The 25,090-nt window shown below is 40.4% G+C and overlaps 1 protein-coding gene across 3 annotated transcripts in view; it reads left to right on the top strand.

Moving 5' to 3' along the window:
* The window catches only part of LOC124149485 (major facilitator superfamily domain-containing protein 4A-like), a 28,277-nt gene extending 12,811 nt beyond the window's left edge, over positions 1-15,466 (top strand). For all 3 annotated transcript variants that reach the window (XM_046521104.2, XM_046521106.2, XM_046521105.2), the window contains exons 2-4: positions 10,655-10,745; positions 13,028-13,313; positions 14,161-15,466. In XM_046521104.2, the coding sequence (XP_046377060.2) occupies positions 10,680-10,745; positions 13,028-13,313; positions 14,161-15,245 (1,437 nt within the window). In that variant the 5' untranslated portion in view covers positions 10,655-10,679 and the 3' untranslated portion in view covers positions 15,246-15,466. The remainder of the gene's footprint in view (positions 1-10,654; positions 10,746-13,027; positions 13,314-14,160) is intronic.
* Positions 15,467-25,090: the final 9,624 nt, after the last annotated feature.

Below are 25,090 nucleotides of genomic sequence, written 5' to 3'. Positions count from 1 at the left end.
TCCCTATCATTCAATGTGCATGTTCAAACCCCTAAACTTTTAATATTTCATTTTTCATAAATGGCTACGTTAGTGCGTTGCCTAGATCTCTCGTTACCTACTCACAAGAATAGATTAAAATAATTTGTTTTACTATCATATTTTTGTTTATCTAATTCATAATACGAAATTGATAATTCATTTATAATAGTATAGATCATATTCGTGTATATCACTATCTGATGCTAAGGTTTTTATCCAGAAAATATAATTAATTCAAAATGTAGAAAGATACACAATTTGCCATTATTTGACTTTTAAACTGTACAAAATATATATGCTACCATGACGAAGAATACAGAGTATACATAACCGCAATTCTATATATTCAGCAAACAGCCCAAAACCGAAACTCCACAACATATCCGATTACACTGATTCTCCAGTTCTCCATGCGATACTGACGCCCGTTCGTCTCCCAGACCATACAGAATAAATTTAAAAGGAATCCAGCTCAAGTCTAGAACGATTTGGCAAGCCTAGATTGCCTTAATTCTATCCATGAAAGTAAGCATTAATAAAAAAATATTGTTCTTGTCTGCTTCAGATTATATTTTGTAGATACTTATTTTAACTAGGAAAATTGTACTGACACCGGCGCTGTCCCTATTGAAGCTATCCATAAGAATTTCGAATTGCCGTCCATTGTTCGACGTCAATACATCGCTGACAAGTGAGGATATCATAAAGTAATCGTTGATGCCGCGCTACACTTTGATAAAAATCATAATCAAGTTGACTGGTGTGTACATTACTACAGTGAACATGTACATGATCATGCCCTAATAATCAAATACCGTAATGTCAAATACTAATTTATTATTGTGTGATGAATTTAACTGGATCAGTGGTAACATGTGATATTAATATTCCATCAATTTCTTTCCTGGTTGGTCCATTCATGTCTACAAAATGAAAATAATACAATTAAAATGGAGCATATTACAATTCTTAATTTCAGACTAGAGCTGTGGAAATCTTTCCCAATCATTATAGACTTGAGTTGGTCTCATGTTTTACATTATTCTCTTGGGTCAACGTCACAGCTCATACCATACACTAACAAGACCAGCTTGCCCCCCGCCGAAGCGCCTGGATTTTGGTTATATCATCTAACATGGCCAACTCTGCTCTTAAGTAATCAGAACCTAATCAGCGAGGGGTCCTTTATCATCCCTATGTGGCTGCTTATAAAAATCTGATATCTTTTCCCAAAAGACCTGGTTAATAATATATTTTCTGCTGAATATTCGAAACAAATAGAGTGAGTATATACGGTTCTATTTTAAATGACTGCAGCGCTCCATTAGGAAAACAATTTGTTTTAACGCCGCTCTCAGCAGTATTCCAGTGATATATGACGGCGGTCTGTTGTATATAAAATATATATAAAATAGAATCTTGAATCTTGAAAGTTGTAACATTTCCGCAAATAAGTATCACATGCAGTATACAGTTTATCAACTGCAATATACTGTATACATCAGTATACAGTGTGTCGCGAGCTCTGTGCTGGGCTGGAGCACACATTTCCTACACCTCTCCCTTCGGCAAACACATCACGAGGGTTGCAACGAGGTCACAGGTCAGGCGTGCACTCGTCAGTTGTCTAATTCGGTCAAGAGTAAGATCTTCCGGAAGACCACTGCACTGGAGGTATGTGGATTATTGAGGAGGTACTACGTGTTTGGAACTGGGAGTTGAACACTAAGCACTTTTAGAGAAGAGCTCACAATAAAACGTTATGGACTCGCGGACGGACTTGTGTTTTCATTTCAAGACGTACATTTGTCAGGTTGAACTTCCTAACTGTAACAATAACTGAACTTTACGACTTTTATACACATTTGTGATGGGGCGACAATGCGACAACGAGACATATTTTGACCTTGAAAATGTCGCGTTACGGCATCGTCGCCCTTTTGTAAAATAAAGAAAAGGATTATCAAAGAGCGACAATGCGAACACGCGACAATGCGACAAATGGCCAATTGTCGCGCTTTTGTTAATTTTGACACGTTTTGCTTGTTTTTGTAAAGGCGTCAATGCGACAACGAGACAATGTCCCTTCCATAGTAATCCGTGCAAATAAAACTGAGTAATGAAATAGAAGTCTGACATGCCAGTTAAAAGATAGAGTGTTGCAGCTTCTGATTTCATAGATCTTCAAGAAGGGTTATCAATAATGGAATGGGTGATGAGTTCAACTGCATACGCTGTGATTAACAATAATGCTCCGAGTCAATACATTTTGTCAAATGTATGATATGTATTACGTGAATGAACATATTGTTTATACTCGTCCATGTTTTTGACGGACAAAATAATTTACATGCTCGGTAAAACTGAGGACGGGCATCATTGTGTGTTTCCGTGCTTTGTTCAGGTGAACAATTGACTTGTCCTTGCATGTGTTTGTGACGGGTGCCACTTGTGTGGCAGGATACGCTCACCTTTTCCCGAACACCCATTGGATGACCTGAACCACTTCGGATGAGTCTGATACACCATGATATAACTGAAATACTGAAATACTGTACAGTTGAAAATGATGTTTAATGCGATTACCGTAGTGTGTTACTGCAACTGTTCATATTTTGTGCAGTGATGTTATGTAATATGTAAAAGAAAGCATATTCAATTATCCAATTGATTTGAATAGAATATACTTGCGTCAGTGTATTTTATTAACGCCCCAAATCGTAATTTAAACACATAAAATAACAGATCACGCATGGTGCCTTGACTTACTACTAGATTTAATGGGCCACCCCGGAATAAAATAGTTCCCCCCAAAGCGAGGAACATATGTTTTAGTATGTTTACAAGAAATATATTCCAAACAATATCCTCATTAGATGAGAAGATCTTTTACAGAATTACCTCAGTAAGTCAATTACAATGACAGAGCGTCGTAATACATTTACATCAAGTACAATACGTCAAAATGGCCGACACGATAAACGTGACGGGAGATACTTTCGAAGTTGTTAATTAACTTGTGGCTATTTCAAGCCTTTGGCATCACTGATCAATTGGCCGATCATTGAAAGGTGATTGTGAAGATGTGTCAAATAGATACTAAGGTAAATTCATAGATTTCTGTAAATTGTCACTGCGACAGTTTGGATTTTTTTTCGTGTTTTTTCTCTCTGGGATGGGTTGTAGCGAGGGTATCCTTAAATGGGCTTGCAACCACGCTTCTGTATGAATTCGTACCAGGGAATTCCAAGGGTTTTCCCCAGGAATGTGGAAGTAGTCAGTGTTTACGCCTTTTCAAGAATACAGTCACGTGAAGAACGTCATGTGAACGACCTCGCGTCCAAGTCGTATATCTTGTAAACTTCACATTAAAAAATAAAAATTATTAGTTATTGTTATAACCAAATGAAACACAACCCATTATCCGATAGGGGTAACTGTACATAGCCGTTACCACAATAAACTTAGTAACATTGTTTGGTTTGACTTCTTGGCGCGTGTCTGATTCCATTAACATGTAACATATCCTAAAACTAGCTTATCAGCAAATCTTGCTGCACTGCGCGCGACAGATACTAGAGCAAGGCATGCCAGAAATACGAAATCTAAAGCTTCCGAAAGGAAGCCTTGGACATCACGTGCGTCGGGGGACCAGCGCCATCTGATTGGCCGTTAACAGTTGTACAAGGCGGAGCAAAAAGCATCGTTTTTCCGTCCATTTTACGCTTGAAAAACTCGACCCTTTTCTGGACACTTTCTAGACGCTGACCAATTAATCAATTTTAATGAATTTTTAGTCGTTTTTCCGTCCAATGACCATATACGGAAAAAAACGACGTTTTCGTGTTTGCAGTGAAAGTCGGAATTGTACAATGGACTCTGCTTTTAGCAGACATTTATTATGAATATAGAAAGGGTTTAAACAAACCCGACTGGATCCTCATTGTATGGTTTGTTTCTTAGTTGTTTAACGCCGCACTCAGCAATATTCAAGCTATATGACGGCGGTCTGGAAATAATCGAGTCTGGACCAGACAATCCAGTGATTAATATCATGAGCATCGATCCACGCAATTGGGATCAATGACATGCGTCAACCAAGTCAGCGAGCCTGACCACCCGATCCCGTTAGTCGCCTTTTACGACAAGCATAGTCACCTTTTACGGCAAGCATGGGTTTGCTGAAGACCTATTCTACCCTGGAATCTTCACGGTATGGTCTCATGGTATGGAAACAAGCTCTTTAACTGTGGAATATACATATTTTGGATTCGTTATTTGAAGTCTTGCATACATATAGAGATGTCCACATGTCGGTGGGGATTTCAACGCAAGATTCGATTGATGATGGCACTGCGAAAAAACTGGGAGTTGATTATTGTTTCTGATCCTGGAGAAAACGTCACTCATGGGATATCACCGCAAATTTATTTGATGCAGTGTTTTGCAATGTCATGGCCGTTGTGGTTCTGACGGGGGTAAAGGGGACTTTACATTCCTTAGTGCACACATGTAGATCATATCAACATCCAGTTTGTTTTCATTGTGCAGTCAGATTGATGGCATGTCCATGTCAGCGTCGGAGCACCTACCTGCCACTCACTTTTGGTTTGCACTCGCGTGATTATCAACCGCAGTACCAGTATACTTGTGTTTGGAATGACAACAAAGCGACTTTTTGTGTTAGACAAACTTCTCCCTCGGCTTTATGTTCTCTGGTGAAAGTTATAATACAGCAGATTTGTTAACGAATGTTATCGATGCAATTATGTATCATATTACCGCTCCGAGAGATTGTGCTCACTTAAGGATTTTGCAAAGTGTGAAAAACATAGGTTAGGTAGTTATCTACATGCAAGAAATCCTGAGGGTCTTGGTGGCTAATATTGATAATGGGAAGTTATTTTGGTCATAATTAAAGCGCCTGTCTGAATATATGTACAGAATACCATTGACTGTATTTGGTAGAGTTTGAGTTTCGTCCGCTGATTGTTGTAGTGCACTTAGCAAGTCTCCTAGACTGCTATTGCTTTTTCATGAGCCTGAGCGATGAATTGCCTCCAGTTCAGCAGAGAATACTGATTGAATACCGTGAAGTCGGACCGAACGTGCTTGGGGTTTGAAGCTATGAACATAACCCAGTAACCTTCAGTGATATTGACAAGATTCTATGATCCATCAATGCATATATGGGCCCACTGTCTCAGATAGTCTGAAGTGTAGTGATAGCTACTGGTCGTGATATGTTTGGGTTTTCTTTTTAGTGACTTCAGATGTTACTTTGGGAGTGTGTTTTTTTAGTTCCAACGAGTATGTAAACCTTTGTGGTGACTTTCTGCTGGCTGAATGTCGTCAGAATTGACTTCTCATGAGTTCACATGCTAATAATTCCTGATGGCTTTAGTGAGGGAGATTTCCTATCTAAAACCTTATCTCGAATGTTTGTGTCCTGCCATATTTTTTAACCAACGTGTTTGCTCTTCGTCCCAAGAAAGATAGCAATGCCTGCTGTCTTCTCAGTTTGAATGGGAGTTGACCTGTTTCTGTTTATGTTTCTAGTGAGGTAGCTGTTGGTGCGCATGTGGCTAGCTAGGGCTTTGTATTGTTTTTTGTCAATGCGACTCAAGACATTGTTTGATGCCGAGTAAAAGGTCCATTGTTTATCTGATTAGTAATTTGTAAGAAATCACTTTGGTTTTACTCCCAAGCCGAACACATACAGCGGTTCTACCAATTTGTCAGACACCCAAGGAATTGACTTCCACGCCGAACAGTTACAGAGGTTCTACCAATTTGTCGGACACCCCGGAAATTGGCTTCCACGCCGAACAGTTACAGCGGTTCTACCAATTTGTCAGACACCTCAGGAATTTAATTTCACGCCGAACAGTTACTGCGGTTCTACCAATTTGTCAGACACCCCGGGAAATTACTTCCACGCTGAACAGTTACAGTGGTTCAACCCATTTGTCAGACATCCTAGGAATTTACTTCCACGCCGAACAGTTACAACGGTTCTACCACTTTGTCAGACACCCCAGGAATTTACTTCCACGCCGAACAGTTACAGCGGTTCTACCAATTTGTCAGACACCCCGGGAATTTACTTCCACGCCGAACAGTTACAGCGGTTCTACCAATTTGTCGGACACCCCGGGAATTTACTTCCACGCTAAACTGTTACAGCGGTTCTACCCATATGCCAGACACCCAAGGACTTAACTTCCACGCCGAACAGTTACGGCGGTTCTACCAATTTGTCAGACACCTCAGGAATTTACTTCCACGCTGAACAGTTACAGTGGTTCAACCCATTTGTCAGACATCCTAGGAATTTACTTCTACGCCGAACAGTTACAACGATTCTACCACTTTGTCAGACACCCCAGGAATTTACTTCCACGCCGAACAGTTACAGCGGTTCTACCAATTCGTCAGACACCCCGGGAATTTACTTCCACGCTAAACTGTTACAGCAGTTCTACCCATATGCTAGACACCCCTGGACTTAACTTCCACGGCGAATAGTTACTGCGGTTCTACCAATTTGTCAGACACCCCGGGAAATTACTTCTACGCTAAACTGTTACAGCAGTTCTACCCATATGCTAGACACCCCTGGACTTAACTTCCACGCCGAATAGTTACTGCGGTTCTACCAATTTGTCAGACATCCTAGGAATTTACTTCCACGCCGAACAGTTACAGCGGTTCTACCCATTTGTCAGACACCCCAGTTGTCAGACAGGTCAGCTAGGAATGCATTTGATGAGAAACTTTGTAACTATTTCTATTGGGGTTTTTTCGATGTCATAACCCTTAATGCAAACACTGTCGTTCTCCAAAGACGTATCAATTTTCTCGCTGATCAGTTGTTATTTATTAACTGTTAACCTTGATAACAATTAACTTGCCGTGTTACAAAATGATTGAATTTTAAACATGTATCAACAAATTATTTCATCTTTAAATGCTGAAATGTTTTGCATTTTGTTTAAAAACCCTGAATCTGTCCATTAATATGAATAGTCAGTTTACAAGCACTGTGTTTCATATTGTTGGAAGATTTTAAACATGTCTGACTGTCGTTAAACTTAAAAGTGTTATTAGGTATCTTGAAGCTGCTAATTGTAAATGAAATCAGGCCTCGAAAACTACGTTGGTTCTGTACGAGCGTGTGAACTCGCCAAATTTGTAAAACGTTTAAAATCGGCTTTTTAAACAGGACTTCATTTAGCAGTTGTTCATAGCCTCAAGATTAATCACTTTTCTGTTTTAAAATCTATATTTGTATTGAATATCATATATCAGCTCTTAACCATCGATACATTTAGATCTGCGAGTATAGCAACTGCAGCACTTCCTATTGAAACAGGAAGATATAACACTTCTCCAAGAGATCTAAGGTTTTGTAAGATATTTTACATTCGACGTCGCAGAATGAAATAGTCATATCTGACACTTAAACTCAAAAACTTTTTTTATTATTTGTATTTGTAAAAAAAAAATATCGGCTTATTTATCAACTAGTTTCAAATATATTGAATTAATAAACGTCGTATGTAATACACTGTTGAACTTAGTATCAAAAGGCGTAAGTGACACCCAGAACTCCTTATGGTGTCAGTTTTATGCTTTAGTGGAAGAATGAAGAGGTGTACAAGGAACATCTGACACGATAGATGTATATCCTACTCGTACACGGTGAAATAATGTCTAATTTCTCTGGGAGGACAGTATGAATATTATTGATCTAACATTTCAGAGACCAAGGTATTCATTCAGTGTTTGATGAATGATTTACAAGATCATACCACTGAAACTACATAACGTGACCACCGAACCCAGAAAACAATCATTGTGTGAATTGTGACAGAAACTCGATACGTACACAATCTATTATATAGTAGGACATAAATAACTGAAATGTAAAGCAAAAAGTATGGTTGTTACAAGCATACATCATACATACAAGATATATGTCATGTGACATGTTTTGAAATTTTTGTGCATTTTGTCAGGAAAGTTTGAAAGTTTGTGGAGCAAAGAATATTCTTACCTGTGATGAGCAACAGATGTATGATTTTGGAACAGAGAATATTTTTACCTGTAAGAAGGTGCAGATGGATGATTGTGGAACAGAGAATATTCTTACCTGTGATGAGCAACAGATGTATGACTGTGGAGCAGAGAATATTCTTACCTGTAAGGGACGCGACGTTAAACCCAATTTCACCTCACCTCACTTACCTGTAAGGAGAAGCAGATGTATGATATTGGAGCAGTGAGAAGACTTACCTGTGATGAGCAGCAGATGGATGATAGTTGAGCAGAGAATTTTAGATATCTAACGATACGATATCTAGTAGATATTTAATCAAGGCTTCTACATATAAGCATGAAGTGTGTTCTGATCTAAGTCAAATTTCAGTGCTTATGAATGATGTTGCTAACATACCATGTTGTATGGAGCAGATCAGAGAAGTGGATAATGATTCTCTGCAATTGGAGAATCTACCAATTCCCAATTACTCTTTCACAAGCAATGGTCAGACATCTACCTCAAAGTGACCTCATGAAAAACAATGCTTGTACAGTTGATATCAATCAGATTCCGGTTTCACATATAATAGAAATTTCTTCAAATGATGTCAAGCTTCGGCCTTCTGATGACAGAGATAGCACTTCTGTCAGTGATTGTGCACGGATGAACGAAAGCTTAAATAAAAGAAATGTTGCCATCCAATTTTACTCAGATGATAACATACCCTTGAGCCATCTGTTGAACAATGCTTTATTTACATCCAACAACGATGGCTAACCTGGAACTTCCATGGAGTTATGTGGCGGAAGACATTCCCTGAAGACATTAGTTTCAACTCGGATCTCCTTGAATCTGGTGCATGTGAACAGTCAACTCTATCAGGCAAACCTTATTGGCTGTCATCTTTTGATAACACAACGGAAGGGGACACAACCCGTATTTCTAAAATGGAAGCCCTCCGGAAAATCAGAGACTCGTTTTCACAGGACGAGTATGACTCATCTGGTGACGAGTACAGACTACTAGAACATTCAGCTTACCTGGACGAGTCATCTTGAACTGATTCTTCAGATGACAGTAGCATAACTCTGACACAATTGCACAAGCGTAAACGCCAAAGTACGCCCCAAAAGATGACACAGTTCAAATCTTTCCACAAGTAGAATTGTGTAGATGATGAAGGACCACAAATAGCCGATGTGTATGCCGATAACGATAAGCAACAGCTGCGGATATCAAGAAGTAGTACAAGCAGCCCTGAAAAAAGTCAAATGAACAGAAAACATAAATACATAAGGAAAAATAGTCCCTGTGGGAGAATCCAAATAATGTCTGCAGGACATTCAAAGATGATGACAGACTTCATGTTTTCTCATCCTATTGTTTATTTGTTTATTGTTTAACACTCAGCATTTTTGCAACTATATGACGGCGGTCTGTGAATAATCGAGTCGGGATCAGACAATCCAGTGATTGACAACCAAGTCGGCGAGCCTGACCACCCGATCCCGTTAGTCGCCTCTTATCTTATGAAAGAAAACATGATTTTTTCTAAACGTCAAGTCAAGGCAACCAGATTTACGAAGAGTCAGCGTCAATACGTAGCAAGACGTATGAGTAGTTTCTCCGATCTGAAGCAAATATGCTACAAGTGTGCAAAGCGTTTTTTTCCTATCCACATTACGCATAGGTGAAAAGACCGTGTATTACATGATTCGAAAAGGAACGACATACATTCTAGTGACCAAAGAGGGAAAATGAATCCAAAGACCAAAATTGCAAGGGGAGAATGCAATCGAGTTCGGTATTACATAATGTCTTTTCCGAAGTAGACTCCCACGATTGCAGAATTATCGGCAAAGGCAATATCTTAATTCGGATCTCTCAATTTATAAAATGTATGGACTCTTCAAAGTCCAAAAATGCAAAGGAAACAACCACCTTCCCATAAAGCAATACAAAAACAGCTCAATATTCAGAACTGAGTTTAACTTAGGTTTCCATGTGGCAAATAAAGAGTATTGTACATTTTGTTTTTCATGCCAAAACATGTCCCAAGAAGACAAATTGATCAACAAAACCAAAATGGAGGATCACACAAATAATAACCTTGAATTTGTTACTCATCTTAAGTTGGCAAGAGATGTAATTCCAATTACATCAATTAAAATAATGTACACAGAGCATGTATGTCACTTTGTCATTATGCATATAATTGGGACAATGTAAATTTATTCTTTTACTGTGGCAATATGAAACTGGAAGTTTACAGAGCGTTAATATAAAAGTATAATGTATGTCATTATGTACAGAGAACTCAACCGACATGCTACTATTGTGTCGAAATAAAAATCGACCGCCTCAGTGGTCTGGTGGTAGAGAGTCCAACAAGGACTGTCGGACTCAGTATCCTGTGTCTGAGTGGGGTATTCATGTTAAACTGCGGCCACACACTGGTGCATGCACGTCGCTACATAAGTGAAATAATCCTAAAGGCGACAATCCATTTCACTTCATCAAATGAAAATCCTTGACACAAGTCATGTTTATGTTTATGCGAATAACATGAAAACTGCGCTTTTCTTCCAGTTAAATTCCATACAAGTGTATTACGATGGCCGTACAGCAACGCTGGAAGATACTACAGACAGCGTGGTTATTCTGGTCTCTGGTCATGGTGGTGAGTTGTCGTATTAACAAGTCCTCTCTTTACAAATGAACATTCACCATAGGTCTTGTTGTTGAGTATTAACGATGAAGTTTTTCAGCGAAACTGAGACTTCCTCAAAGTTCCCTAACAATGTTGCTTCGTTTAAGGATCAGCCGGCTATATAATTCGAAAATTCAGAAGAAGAAGAAAAGGTGTCTTAATACCGCCAACGTTGAAGGTACCTTTGACAATGAAAATACAATGTTTATTTGTTTCTTGTTTCACGCAGCACGGCGGTCTGTAAATAATGAGTGTAGTGATTGATATCATGAGCATCGATCCACGCAATTGTGATACAATGACATGCATCAACCAAGTCAGCGAGCCTGACCACCCGATCCCGTTAGTCGTCTGTTACAGCAAGCATGGGAGGCTGAAGACCTATTCTAATCCGAACAACAGACCACCGTCATGTAGCTGGAATATTGTTAATTTATCAAAATATGAAAAATGGTACTATAAAGGTAACCAATTGGAGATAACAAGTTTTTATAAATATTTAGGAGTGTATTTACTAACCGTCTTTCATGGACATATCATGTAAGCCAAGCATCCTTACAAGCTCAAAGGGTATTCATTGGTAGAACAAGGAAATGCATGTGGTCTAAACTTTGATTATAATACACTTTTCAAAAATTTTGATGTAAAAATAAGTCCAATTTTATTGTATGGTGCAGAGATTTGGGGACTCTCAAAAGGAGATGCTATAGAAAAGATTCACTTGTATGCATGTAAGAAATATTTAGGTGTAAAAGTTAATACACCCGGGGTTATGGTTTATGGTGATTGTGGTCGCTATCCACTGTATATTTTTGCATATATTAAAGTAATCAAATATTGGGTAAGAATTTTAAAAATGCCTTTGTATAGATTTCCCAAAAAGTATTATAATATGTTATTGTTGTTTGATTCAAATGGTAAAAGAAACTGGGCAACTGGTGTTAGAGAACTCTTATTTGAATCTGGTTTTGGTAATGTTTGGTATGATCAACGGGTCAATAATACTGCTGAGTTTATCCCGTCACTGAAACAAAGACTAAAAGTTATTTATTTACAATCATGGAATGTTTCATCAGCATTATCAAATAAACACTTTTATTAAAAACTTTTTAAATCTTACATTTATAGAGAATGCTATCTCGTTGATATTACCATACCAAAATATAGAAAAGCATTGGCACGGTTTCGTTGCGTGTCGCATGATCTACATATTGAAACAGGCAGATATATAAATACCCCACGAGAACAAAGAAAATGTAACATGTGTAACTTAAATGATATAGAAGACGAGTATCACTTCCTTATCAGATGTCCATTACATTTAGAACTAAGAATAAAATACTTACCAAAATACTATTACAGTGAACCAAACATATGTAAATTTATAAGTTTATTAAAATGTGAGAGAACAGAGGTTGTAAAGAATTTATCGATGTTTATTTACCATGATTTTGCCCATAGAAATGAAATTGTTAACTGTTAACTAAATACTATCTATGCCAGCATAAAATGAGCATATTTTTGGTTGTCATGATGTATATATGTGGGAGATAATTTATTTCAATTTGATGTTCTATTGTAATGATTAATTATGTTGAACTGTATTATGTATTAAAGGCCTGTGGCCTCTTGAGTACGAAATAAAGATTGATTGATATGAAACTAGGTACAAATGTCTTATACCCGATACTCTGCTACCATGTTCCATTGTTTGCAAATACGGATGTACCCGATAGCGCAACTATTTGAACAATAGTTGGGTAAAGCGGCCAACCATTCTATATTTTGTGTGTCTCAAACAAACGTCCCGGCACTACCTTCTGACAATCTGGGTAAGACAGAAGGATGCAGTGCTTCACATTCTCCGAAAGGTCTTTGATGGGTTCAACTAGTCTGCGCTTCCTGTGAGAAATCCCATTCTCTGAATGCATTATTTTAAATCTGTAAATAATGATAAGAAGAAATAAGACACGGAAATAGAAGCTCTGCACAAGCGTACAACCTCATAACTCTCGTCGCAGAAATAAATTAACTGACATGTAGTACCATTTGATATTCTGGGACAATGTTATATTTTCGTTAAACTCCCCAATGTCAGTTTTCGCGAGGCAGATGCAAATAACGTAGAAACAGGTCAGAGGTCGTTGCAAAGGAAAGATGGTCGTCCGCAATTATTTACCAAAAAATCAGGTAAAAGGGATTATAGTCTGAAACAATGTTGTAGAAAAATAAACCTCACGTCCTCCTTCCAGGGTGTCAGTGACTCTCTCATTGGTCCGAGTCTTCTAGAGCTCCAGTCTCTACTGCAGGTGGATCTGCGACAACTCAACTACATCGTGTTAGCCACCGGACTCGGGGACTTCGTCGGCGCCATTCTAGCTGGCCTTCTCACCAACACGTGTGCCTGTGACTTGAGACTGGCAGTCTCTGTGTTGCTGGGAACTCTCAGTGTTGCTCTGTCTGCCGTAGTGGCCAACTACTACTATGTGTTGACATTATTCACATTACAAGGTTTTCTCAGAGGATTTGTGTACTGTTGTAAGTATATACTAATTTCACCTCATATTTTGTTTATTGAAAATGGGTTTATCCATTGTGTTTGAGAAGGCTTATTCATAGTTGTTTTGAAGACACGGATGGCCAAATCGTCTAAGGCTAAGGCGCGCCACTTCGCCAACAGAAGGCTGTGCTGGTGGTTTTAAAACAAAGATTTCACCTTCATTATATTTTTTTAACTATACCCATGATTGTGGGTTTCACAAAAGAGGAAAACATCTGCATCACTTAGTACTGTCCCCCCTCTTCAAACTGACACCAAAGTAAAACCGTAAAACTGTTAAAAGCAGCGTAAAACCAAAACTCACTCAAACCTACAGCTTGCATTAGCGTTTTTGGCCTACTTTGATCTTTGGCCTACTGTTACTATGATGGTGACCCATATTTAACGCAAACGCAATTTAATCACAGGCCGAACATAGTGAACACCCAATCCTTATTAAGCATTGGCTTCGACATTCCTTGGGTTCCTTGGGTTGTGTATGTATATAGCTTGTAAAGCACGTCGTTGGCTCGGGGCTTATATTAATTTCAAACATGCCAATACACCTGTCATGTTCGAACTAATTCTGTAACATATGGGGGACCGAATCATAATATATATATATATATATATATATATATATATATATATATATATATATGCGTTAATAATGAATCATGGAAAGAGTATAAATATTATCCACAGCTGTCTTCTGTAATTTCATTGTGGTCACACTAGTCAGAGCCTCATTCGAATATCAGTATCAATTCATAATTAACAAAATTTGAATATATATGCAGTGAGAAACGTCATTACCATGTAATTCATTTCTATGCTTCGTTTCAGATGCAATTGAAAAATGCAACGCCCTATGGACACAAAATAAAGGTGTTCCTTTTCAATGTATATTGCTGGGAACAACCGCTGGAGGAATTATCTCCCCGTTGTTCATTAAACTATTTCTTTGTCCACCATACGACCCCGAGACGGCAAACTTCACCACGTCTAACGTCAGTTACGAAAACGTGAACATCACTGATCTGGGCCACGCAGTACCCTACAGTCCGCATACACATAGCACAGAGTGGTCAACCTGGTCTGACAACGCCACATCCTTATCAACGTCTTCAAGATGTTTACCCCAAGACGTGAATCTCACGTACGCGTACTTCATATTAGCGGTATTGGTGCTGCCACCTGCAGTGGCATTTTTCATCTACTGGAGCCAATCCAAGGGAGAATCCACTGACGAAGCTGCCAGGGTTACACGGGAACAAGTCGCCAATGAAGAAAACACGCAAACCCTTGTTGTATTGTTTTCAGTATTGTTTGTGATTTTATATTTTCCCCTACTTGGCAGTAGCGTCATGTACTCCACATATCTAACAGAGTTTGGTGTTAAAGGACCTCTTCATCTACAAAAGCCTAAAATGGTCCTCATGACGTCATTGTACTGGGGCTCGTCGCTTCTTGGAAGAATCATCAGTATATTTTTGACACCGTTTATTGGCGTAGAGAAACTCATATATTGCTGCATGATCCCATTGCTTATCAGTGAAACAGTTATGGTTTTCACAGTACAGTATTCTGAAATTATTTTGTGGATTTGCACATGCACAATCGGACTCTTCATATCGCCATATGTTGGGGCCGGATATGCGTGGTGCGCGAAGCATGTGAAGTTTGGTCCTCGTTTAATTTCCGCTTCCGGTGCTTCACTGGGTCTCGGTGCAATGGCTCTGCCATTTGTTGGTGGAGTTATGTTTGATATCTTAGGGCCTATGTCCTATTTATACTTGTATTATTCATTGTACATTTTTGTGGCTCTTTTGTTCTTCATAATGGTTATATTGACTAAACGAATGCAATCTCCCTCAGTTATAATCGTGAATGTGGACATGTGTCAAGAACGTCTTAGCCCCGAAAGCTAACGTTTTCGTTTGTGAAACTTCTGAACTAGCTATTCGCTGTTTTCCTTTTCCCTGTCACAATTCTGAACCCTTCTCATTTGACACGGTTACTTGTTTAGTTGGTTGTTGGTTGTTGTTTAACGCCGCAATCAGCAATATTCCAGCAATATGACAGCGGTCTGTAAATTATCGTGTCTGGACTGACAATCCAGTGATTGACATAATGAGCATCGATCTACGCAATTGGGATCCATGACATGCATCAACCAAGTCAGCGAGTCTGATCACCCGATCCCGTTAGTCGCCTTTTACAGGCATAGTCATAGGCAAGCATTGGTTGCAGAAGACCTATTCTAACCCGGATCTTCACTTGTTAAGTAAAACAAATTGTATCGACATATCACTTTACAAAGCACATGAGTTATTAAAGTTGTTGACGTAATTATGTTGAATATTTTATTTTCATACAATTGTGTTTCAGTGATGGCGATGTTACATGTGTGTTTTTCCTGTTAGTTTTTTATGCAATCTGTGTTGATAAATAAAAGCTACAAAACCCTTTCCATATTTCAAAATATTTAGATTTAGAAATCTCTGCTAAAAGCAGAATCGATTGTACGATTCCGACTTTATCATGAGCATGTGTTTATGAATCACTATCAAATAGTGATGATACAAGGTATATGCGAAAAGGTGAGCGTATCCTGCCCCACCGTTGGCACCCATCACAAACACATACAAAAGCAAGTCAATTGTTCACCTGAAAAAACAAACATTTGGTACTAGTCAAACTAGGGAATTTCATCGGACATATTTTTTGTCACTGATACGTCATATTTGGAAATGTCCTCCACATGTCAAGTGACGTGTATACAAATATATGGCAAGAAATGAATTACATATGCAGTCAAGTTTACTATCTGATCTGCATCTGAATATACTGTAAATGACAAAAGACGACATCTGGTATGTGAAATGTACTATGAAACTGTGTAGTTGCATGTCTTTTGTAGTCGTTATACTGTGCCAGATGATGATTGTTGGAGCATGATTGCATGACTTATGATAATATTATTCTCTGAACTGAGCTACACGCTAGCATCTAGGTCGAGTTTGGCATCGCATTGGTCTACTCAGACAATGTGAAGCAAATTTGTTCTCGAGCCTATTTGTTAAAAGAGTTCATACCTAGCTTAGGTCTAGAGCAGTGTTATCTGCAATTCCATTCCTCTGGCCGTCCACGTTCTGTCGGCAGTGGCCCAGCTATGATTCAACTGAGATCATTTTTCGTCCGTAAACACTATGTCCGTGGGCGTGTTTTTTCACCAAATGGAAAATGTCTACGCCGAGGCTCGTTGGGCATTGTTGCGTCCCTTTAAATAGCGTGCCATAATCCGATGATCAGTACACATGTTAGACAATGTTTAATAATAATAATACTCCAACAAGTATATACAAATTGACAACACGCCCATGTCCCGTCAGTTCGAACCATACTTAAGCAGGGGGAAACTATATGGTTCGGGTGGTCAGACTCGACTATTACGTCACCACACCTCGACAAGATCGGCAGATTACCCGTCAACACCAGCGACATCCGTTCCTAACTGCAAGTGAAAGTGCTCAACAGACCATAGGAACACATAATCGACACATTAGCCGTTCCGTTCCAACAACCTCAGATGTCGCCGACCAGCACGTCGTCCTGTTCTCCAACCACGCCATCGACAAGCACGACTTCAGTTGGCACAGGGTCATCGCAATTGGCGTCATCGTGAGTGGAGGCGTGTCATCTTCTCTGATGAAAGTCGCTTTTGTGTTCCTATGCAGAAGGAAGAGTCAGAATTTGGCGGCGTCGAGGTGATCGTTTCGCTGACAGAAACGTTGTGGAAAGGGATCCATGGGGTGGACCTAGCGTCATGATATGGGCAGGGATTGGACTTGGACCCATGTGCTTTCTGAATGTTGGTCAAGGTCGGGGACACGGCGTCACTGCTCAGCGGTATATCGACCAAGTGAACAGACCTCACGTTGTTCCATTTTTTGCACAACATCAACAACACATTTTCCAGCAGGACAACGTTCGTCCCCATGTTGCCAGAGCTACCATGGCCTTTCTGCAACAACACAACATCCGTGTTCTACCGTGACGCCCTCAGCCCTGATCTGAACCCCATCAAACACTTGTGGGATTAGGTTCAAAGGCGTCTGCACAATGTGCGCAAAGTCCCTACAACTGCCGATGAACTACGCACAGCTGCTCTGGATGTGTGCAGGAGGATCCCTAGGGCCTTCACAAATCGTCTGATCCACTCAATGTACAGGAGATGTGTGGCAGTGATCAATGCTAATGGTGGTCACACCAGGTATTGACCCGAAACTGTGTAAGCCCTTAACATTTGAAAAAACAAAAAATATGTCATCTGCCTTTTAATCCATTAAACTGTCTTCAGTCAAATTTTTGTCAATCTTGCCCTATTATTATTTGGTGTCTTTACTGTTGAAAATAAATAACATGTATACTGCATACTCGACTTGCGTTTCTTTTGCGTGTGAGTATACAAACTAGCACACGCACACGTATTGACTACCCTCCATGGATATACACAACGTGAGACTCTGTCAGTAAACATGACCAGTGCAAACGACAGAAATTACTCACACTGAACCCTCCGTGGTTACACACACGTACAAAGATTGTGGCTACTACATTACCTCCGTGGCTTATGACACATGTCGTGTGATCCAACTAGTCCTGTATTTAGAATCAGGATTTTCGCACACATCTGATAGTCCCGCCATGACCTTCTCCAATGAACCTGCTCTATAGCAAGTTCATCCCATCCACTAGATCTTAAAACTTACGTCAGACCTGGAAACAAACGTCTCTAATCCCCTGCACAAGATGTTAAGAAATATATCGTTTTCCATCTCCGAAAGATGAACACCGTCATCTCTAAAAGACATGTGTTTTGTTTGTTGTTTAACGCCGCACTTAGCAATATTCCAGCTGTATGACGGCGGTCTGTAAATAATCGAGTCTGAACCAGACAATCCAGTGATTGACATCATGCGCATCGATCCACGCAATTGGGATACTATGACATGTATCAACCAAGTCGGCAAGCCTGACCACCCGATCCCGTTAGTCGCATCTTACGACAAGCATAGTCGCCTCTTACGGCAAGCATAGGTTGCTAAAGACCTATTCTATCCCAGATCTTCTCGGGTTAAATGACCTGGTGTTGACATTTATTTCTGAATGTCCAATCGCACAGCCTCTAACTCCTTCCCTGCCAAACCTGTTGAATCGCTTTCATTTCTTTTCCAGCGGTCTTCTGTCCGATACACCTACCATGTTATGCATTGCAGGATGTCCGACCATATCATGGTAGAATCTGGCATCATCGTTTTTATTCAGGTATTATTTAATCAAATCCAGTAATTGGATATCCGAACTGGATAAAGGGCCATGAAGGTGGAGAATGGCTGTTTAGCTGAACTGGGAGCAAATAAATTCATTCACTGACAACCCCTCCTGGAATGATATATAATGGCTCAGTTTGTACTGATCAACTTCTTTCTTAGGAACTTAGCCGATTTGAGAAACTCAAGTTTTGTCAAGGTGGCATCTAAGCTGAAGGTGGCCCCCGAAAGGGCCCTGCCATCCGCCCAAACGATCCTTTAGTTGTTATGTTTCTCAATGATATAGGGTGCCTAGGCGATTTCAAACTTTGACAATCTGCACGACACTCCCCTGGTCCTGCGTATTGCACAGAAAAAACACTGTAAAACGCATTACACAACAGAGCTCGGTCATGTTTGTGCGAGTAGTTGGCGAGACAACTTGCCAGTTGACTGAGCTGTATTGGTCTGTGACCCAGCACCCTGAGATCTCAGAAATGGCTTCTCAGATTCTTGAGATCTGAAGTAAACGTGCCGTGGCATCTCGAGTAGGGGTTGCCGCCAGAGATGTAGCAGACATCTGGAAATCCTAACAATAACCTACCCTAGGGGTGTTAGTAAATTGTGATAATGACCCTTTCTTAGGTTGACGATGCATGCTTTGGTTCATGTAGAGTAACCACAGTTCTGTATGAATTGCGCCCAAAGGCATGGTTGCTTTTGGCATGCGAAGTGTGACCTGCCTGTCAAAAAGTACGGGGTGTGAAGAAACCAATACTATCTGACGAAATCTGTGTGGTGTGGGCGTTGTCGCCAGGTGCAGTAGACAAATGTTCAATATTTAACTGATTTATAAGTGCATTCTGATCTGTGGGCATAGGCAGTGTGCTAACCTTATTGACTGGGAAATTAATAGATATACCAGACGAAGGAATTAGAATTATATCAACTGGAGCGACATCACCGCCTTGCTCATCCGGGGTTTTTGGCGCCATGACATGTCTGCCGGTCTTGCTGGCTGACTCTTCTGCGCTCCTTCTCGTCCGTCCCTTTCCTCGTCCTGAGATCGTAGTTTTTTTAACGGCGCTGAAGACACTTGCTACTGTAACGATTAGGTGTTGTCTGCTTGCCGGTCGATGTGAAAAGGCCGAGAGGAATTGCTCACGTCATAACGTGGAAATGTAATCCTAAATGGGGACAGCGATGGGTTGAATACTTAGTTCAGCTGAGAAAGCGTATGTGGTCATGGGGAGGTAACTTAGTATTTAGGTGGTAGAGCACCCACTCAAACAAATTTGTTTCAGAGAGGCTTTCACAAATCGGATTAAGTAGTAATGTTTTATTTATGTAATTGTAAATTAACGTTTGACTATCATATAGCTAAAGTATGTCCTTGGCTGTTTCGACGTATATATGTTGCACTGAATGTAAAAAATGCGATTCACTTAGGCAATTTACAAAATGCCTAATACTGTCTTTTCACAAATTGACTGACAAATTGGTCGATATTATTACATTATTTTGAAGTTCACAATAGACCAAGTATGTTCGGATCAGAAGCCAGAACAATTAACATATACATTGACTTTCGGTTTCTTTTCTTTCTGTCATTTTCAGTTCCTGAGTGATGAAATTTAACATCGTAATATCAATTATTACAATGATTTAAATAATTAGGCATTTTGTAAAGTGCTCAAGTGAACATTTCACTCATTTTACTCTTTGCCTGAAACAAGTATGTATATAAGGTTAGGTATAATATGGTATAAGTGAGTGAGTGAGTTTTTATCAGTATTCCAGTTATATCGCGGCGGGGGGCACGGGGGGCCCAGTCGTCTGAGGCGCCGAGATTCGCTGTGCAGAGTTGCGTCCCTTGGGCACGCCAGAAACCTATGATTGTGGGTTCGAATCCCGGATCGCCCCGATTATGTTTCTAGGTTTGTCAGCACCATACCCGTGCTCGTGGGTTTCACCGAAGTGGTAAACGTCTGAGGCCTGCATCACTTCGGGCTTTCCTCCCACATTAAGCTGACACGTCGCGATATAACTGGAATACTCTTAAAAGCGGCGTTAAACCAAACTCACTCACTTATATCGCGGCGTGTCAGCTTAATGTGAGAGGAAAGCCCAAGTGGTCTCAGACGTTTACCACTTCGGTCACGGACTTGCTCATACGTACACTTTATGCTAAAGTTCGACACTTCGGCCTTTTCCAGTAAGTTAAGTCATACTTATGGGTTATCCTTCATCACTAAGTTTTCATTCGCAGCGTGTGCAGCGTACGTACATTACCAGGAAGAAGAAAAACGTGCATATGTAGTATTTACAGCGCTATTGACCAAGGTCACTGTTATATATAACCTCTCGCAGTCACATGACTGTCGATTCTTCCCATTATGACCACGTGGTCAAAACTCAATGAGATGTTCATCGCTAGCAAAATGGATATTTCTTGAAAAGCGCACTTTGCAATTTTTGTCATTGATGTAGGTGATATTCCTCACCGGCGGAATGGCTTATTTTCACTTTATAAGTATTAGAAATGCAACTGTCTTCGTTAATTAAACCTTGTGATATTTGGTGATTGTATTTCAAGAGGCGAGGACCATAGTTGTCATCCACGTTTGACAATTTTCATTTGAATTGTTTAAACTTTCCACAACAATTTGACATTTCCAGTGGGCAAAATAGGGCCTTATCCTACCTCGTTCTTTATTGTCATTTGTTTGTTTGTTTGTTTGCTGTTTAACGTTGCACTCAGCTACGTGCCAGCTATATGACGGCGGTCTGTAAATAATCGAGTCTGGACCAGACAATCTAGTGATTAATATCATGAGCATCGATCCACGCAATTGGGATACAATAACATGCATCAACCAAGGATAAATCCGATCCTGCTAGTCGTCTCTTACAACAAGCATAGTCGCCTTTTACAGCAAGCATGGGTTGCTGAAGACCTATTCTACCCCGGATCTTCACGTGTCTTAACCCGTGTGAGCTATCAACATATTTCATTACCATACAGTTTTACGAAATTGTTTGAATCTTTTGACATAAATAGGACGCCGTCAATCTCGTTGAGCAAAAATATCGGGCAATAATATACAAACCATACTTTCTGCAGTTTACAAGTATATTTGTTTATTTTTATATTCATTCACTGTGGTTTAAATGGAATAGTGACATTTCAAATGATTTGAAGATAACAAAAACCGACGTTAGCTCTGTAGCTGATAGCGAGGACAGTTTTGTCAGGACTGTGCGCAATCAATTCGTCAAGACACAGTTAGATTGTAACTGGGGAATCCTGTTGTCCATTACGAGTGTATTACGTGTGGTTGGTTGTCTGACGCCTCATTGTCACAGCAGCGTGTTAATAATTGAATCTGGACCAGTCTTTCAAACGCTAGACCTTCATGGTTAAAATCTGTGTTTGGTTTGTACGCAACCTTGAGGTGTATTTCTGGCCGGAATGTGGCGGAATGTCCAAAGTCGTAATGTTGAAACTTTCCACTCAGGTGAATCTCACATGCACGGGCGTAGATAGGGCTGACGGACGAAGGATCACGATTGGGGGCCATCTGGTATTAGGAGCCATTGTCGGTAGATTATCATTCCTCAAACACAACTGTATGATACTGAGACACTGCAGCGGTGTGTGTGTGTGTGTGTGTGTGTGCGTGCGTGCGTGCGTGCGTGCGTGCTTGCGTGCGTGCGTGCGTGCGTGTTTGTAATGTTTAACGCCGCATGTATCCCCATTACAGTCATATATATATGACGGCGGCCTGTAAATGTGGACCAGATAATCCAGTGACTGAAAACATGACTGAGCAACGAATCACGCCACAGGTGCACAAGGCACCCAATCAGTCAAGTCACAGAGCCTGGGCACCCCATCAGCGAACCCTATTACATGTTAATGTAAGTCCGTCCTATAATGTCCCTCCGCGGTATACATGGCACCCTACACGGGTAGAACCGACTGACACTGTTTCCTGCGGAGGATGCTTGTAGCGTTCGCCTCTGCCCCGGGAGACTCGAATGGATTCCCCACATGAATGCACTGTGTGACGACCTTCCTTGGTGTATATCACTTGGTGTATCACTGGAATACTGATTAAAGTGATGCCACGTTTGTATGTGACGTGTTAGTAAAGTGGAGATAAGAAAAGGACCGACCGGGCCTATCCTTTCAGATGGTCGACAACCAAATAGATGTGTTCTCAAACTTCAGTGTAATATTTCTTAAAGGTTTCGTTGCACACATAATCTGAGAACCACAATTAGCTAAAACGACTTGACATATCAATGCAACGCATTATTTTAAGCATGAAATTCACTCCACAAAAAAATACAATACAATTTTATAGCCTCTACGTTAAGCATAGATGACACATACTTCTGCTCAGACGGGCTGGACATCTTATAATGGTGTGTGTGTGTGTGTGGGGGGGGGGGGGGGGGGGGGGGGGGACTCTAAAGGGGTGGACCGGAGTCAAACCCCGCCCAATGTCAGAGTGGTGATGTGTGCCCACTTATCGAACATATAAGGCGTCAAACCCAGGGTGCCGTGTAGAAGACTTGTTCGTTTTATCAATAGTACATTGGTCATATTAGATTCAACATATTTTCTTTAGACCATCCGGAGCTATGAGTATTCAGATCGCTCAGATCCAAGCAACATCAGCACATTCAACATCTGGTGTCAAGCTGTTATATGTTGGTTGGTTGGTTTGTTGTTTTTACGCCGCAATATTCCAGCTGTATGACGACGGCCTGTAAATAATCGAGTCTGGACCAGACAACCCAGTGATTGATCTCATGAGCATCGATCTTCGCAATTGGGATCGATGACATGCATCAACCAAGTCAGCGAGCCTGACAACCCGATCCCGTCAGTCGCCTCTTACGACAAGCACAGTCGCCTTTTACGGCAAGCATGGGTTGCTGAAGACCTATTCTTCCCAAGATCGTCACGGGTCAGCTGTTTTATGTGTTGCTGTTGAGCGCAAATTTAAGCATTGATTCTGTTTAATGATGAGTTCATGTCATTCAACATTATATTGAATTAGGTCATGTTGTCTGTTATAACGTCCACATGCCTTTCTTTTTTATTATCTGTACAATTTTTAAAGATGATAATAACAAATTTCTTTTTTTTCAAGCGCCATGTTTTGAGAAACGTTTACTTCGCCTTATAGATTATGTGGGGAGCTCACAGAATGCCCGCTTCCATTGTTCAAGGTTGGCAAACCAGCTACCCAACACTAAAACACATATTTAAGGACACTTTTAACACTATACATGTATATTACATTCCTGTATATTCGTCACCTTCCACTTTCTCTCATATTGTATTATTAACTACACAGGCAAGTTGTAAAATATATATTTATATATAATTTATATATAATAGTTCCTTGGCATTTGTCTTACATTGTCCAATTGCAAATAATGTAACTGATGATGCTTCAACAAGTGAATAGGTGACATTCCTTTAATGTGTACATCATTTGATTGAGTGATTTGGTGAGTGAGAGCGTGAATGAGTGAGTATGCGTCATTTTAGTCATACACGTACATGCAAGAATGATTGTGTGGTTGTTGTTTGACACCGCACTCAGCAATATTCCAGCTATATGACTGTAGCCTATAAATATTCGAGTCTGGACCAGACAAGCCAGTGACTTATAATACGAGCAACGTCCTATGCCGTCGGGGTACAATGTCACGCAATCAGCCAAACCATTTACGACCAGCATAGGCTGAGGACCTATTTCTAACCCGGAATTCCCAGCGTCTACTAGATAATGTTCTTGGACGATGTCACGCAATCAGCCACGGCATTTACGACCAGCATAGGCTGAGGACCTATTCTAACCCGGAATTCCCAGCGTCTACTAGATAATGTTCTTGGACGATGTCACGCAATCAGCCACGGCATTTACGACCAGCATAGGCTGAGGACCTATGCTAACCTGGAATTCAAAGCGTCTACTAGATAATGTTCTTGGACGATGTCACGCAATCAGCCACGGCATTTACGACCAGCATAGGCTGAGGACCTATATTCTAACCCGGGGTTCCCTGAGGTATACTGCACTACAAGGGCAGAGAGTCATGAACGACTATAGGGCTTTGAATACAGCGTGGATTATACGTCATTTCACAATATCATGCAACACATTTATTTCTGGAAAGGACATCGATGGACAATGGTCCCTTGTGAATAATTGTCCGCGGACATGGTTAACTAGATATCACTGTAAATGGACAAAGTTCCTCGTGAATGAGTGTTCGTGGACAAGGTTAACTAAATTTCACTGGCCGTGGACAGTGTGCGAGTGTGTGAATGAGTGTTCGTGGACAAGTTTACTAGATATCACTGGCCGTGGACAGTTAGCGAGTGTGTGAATGATTGTTCGTGGACAAGGTTAACTAGATATCACTGGCCATGGACA

This window comes from Haliotis rufescens, unplaced genomic scaffold (genome assembly GCF_023055435.1).
Source record: "Haliotis rufescens isolate VD_foot unplaced genomic scaffold, xgHalRufe1.0.p SCAF_1, whole genome shotgun sequence".
NCBI classification, from domain to species: Eukaryota; Metazoa; Mollusca; class Gastropoda; order Lepetellida; family Haliotidae; genus Haliotis; species Haliotis rufescens.
The sequence above is the reverse complement of the archived record's forward strand: the minus strand, read 5'-3'. Positions and strand labels throughout refer to the sequence as shown.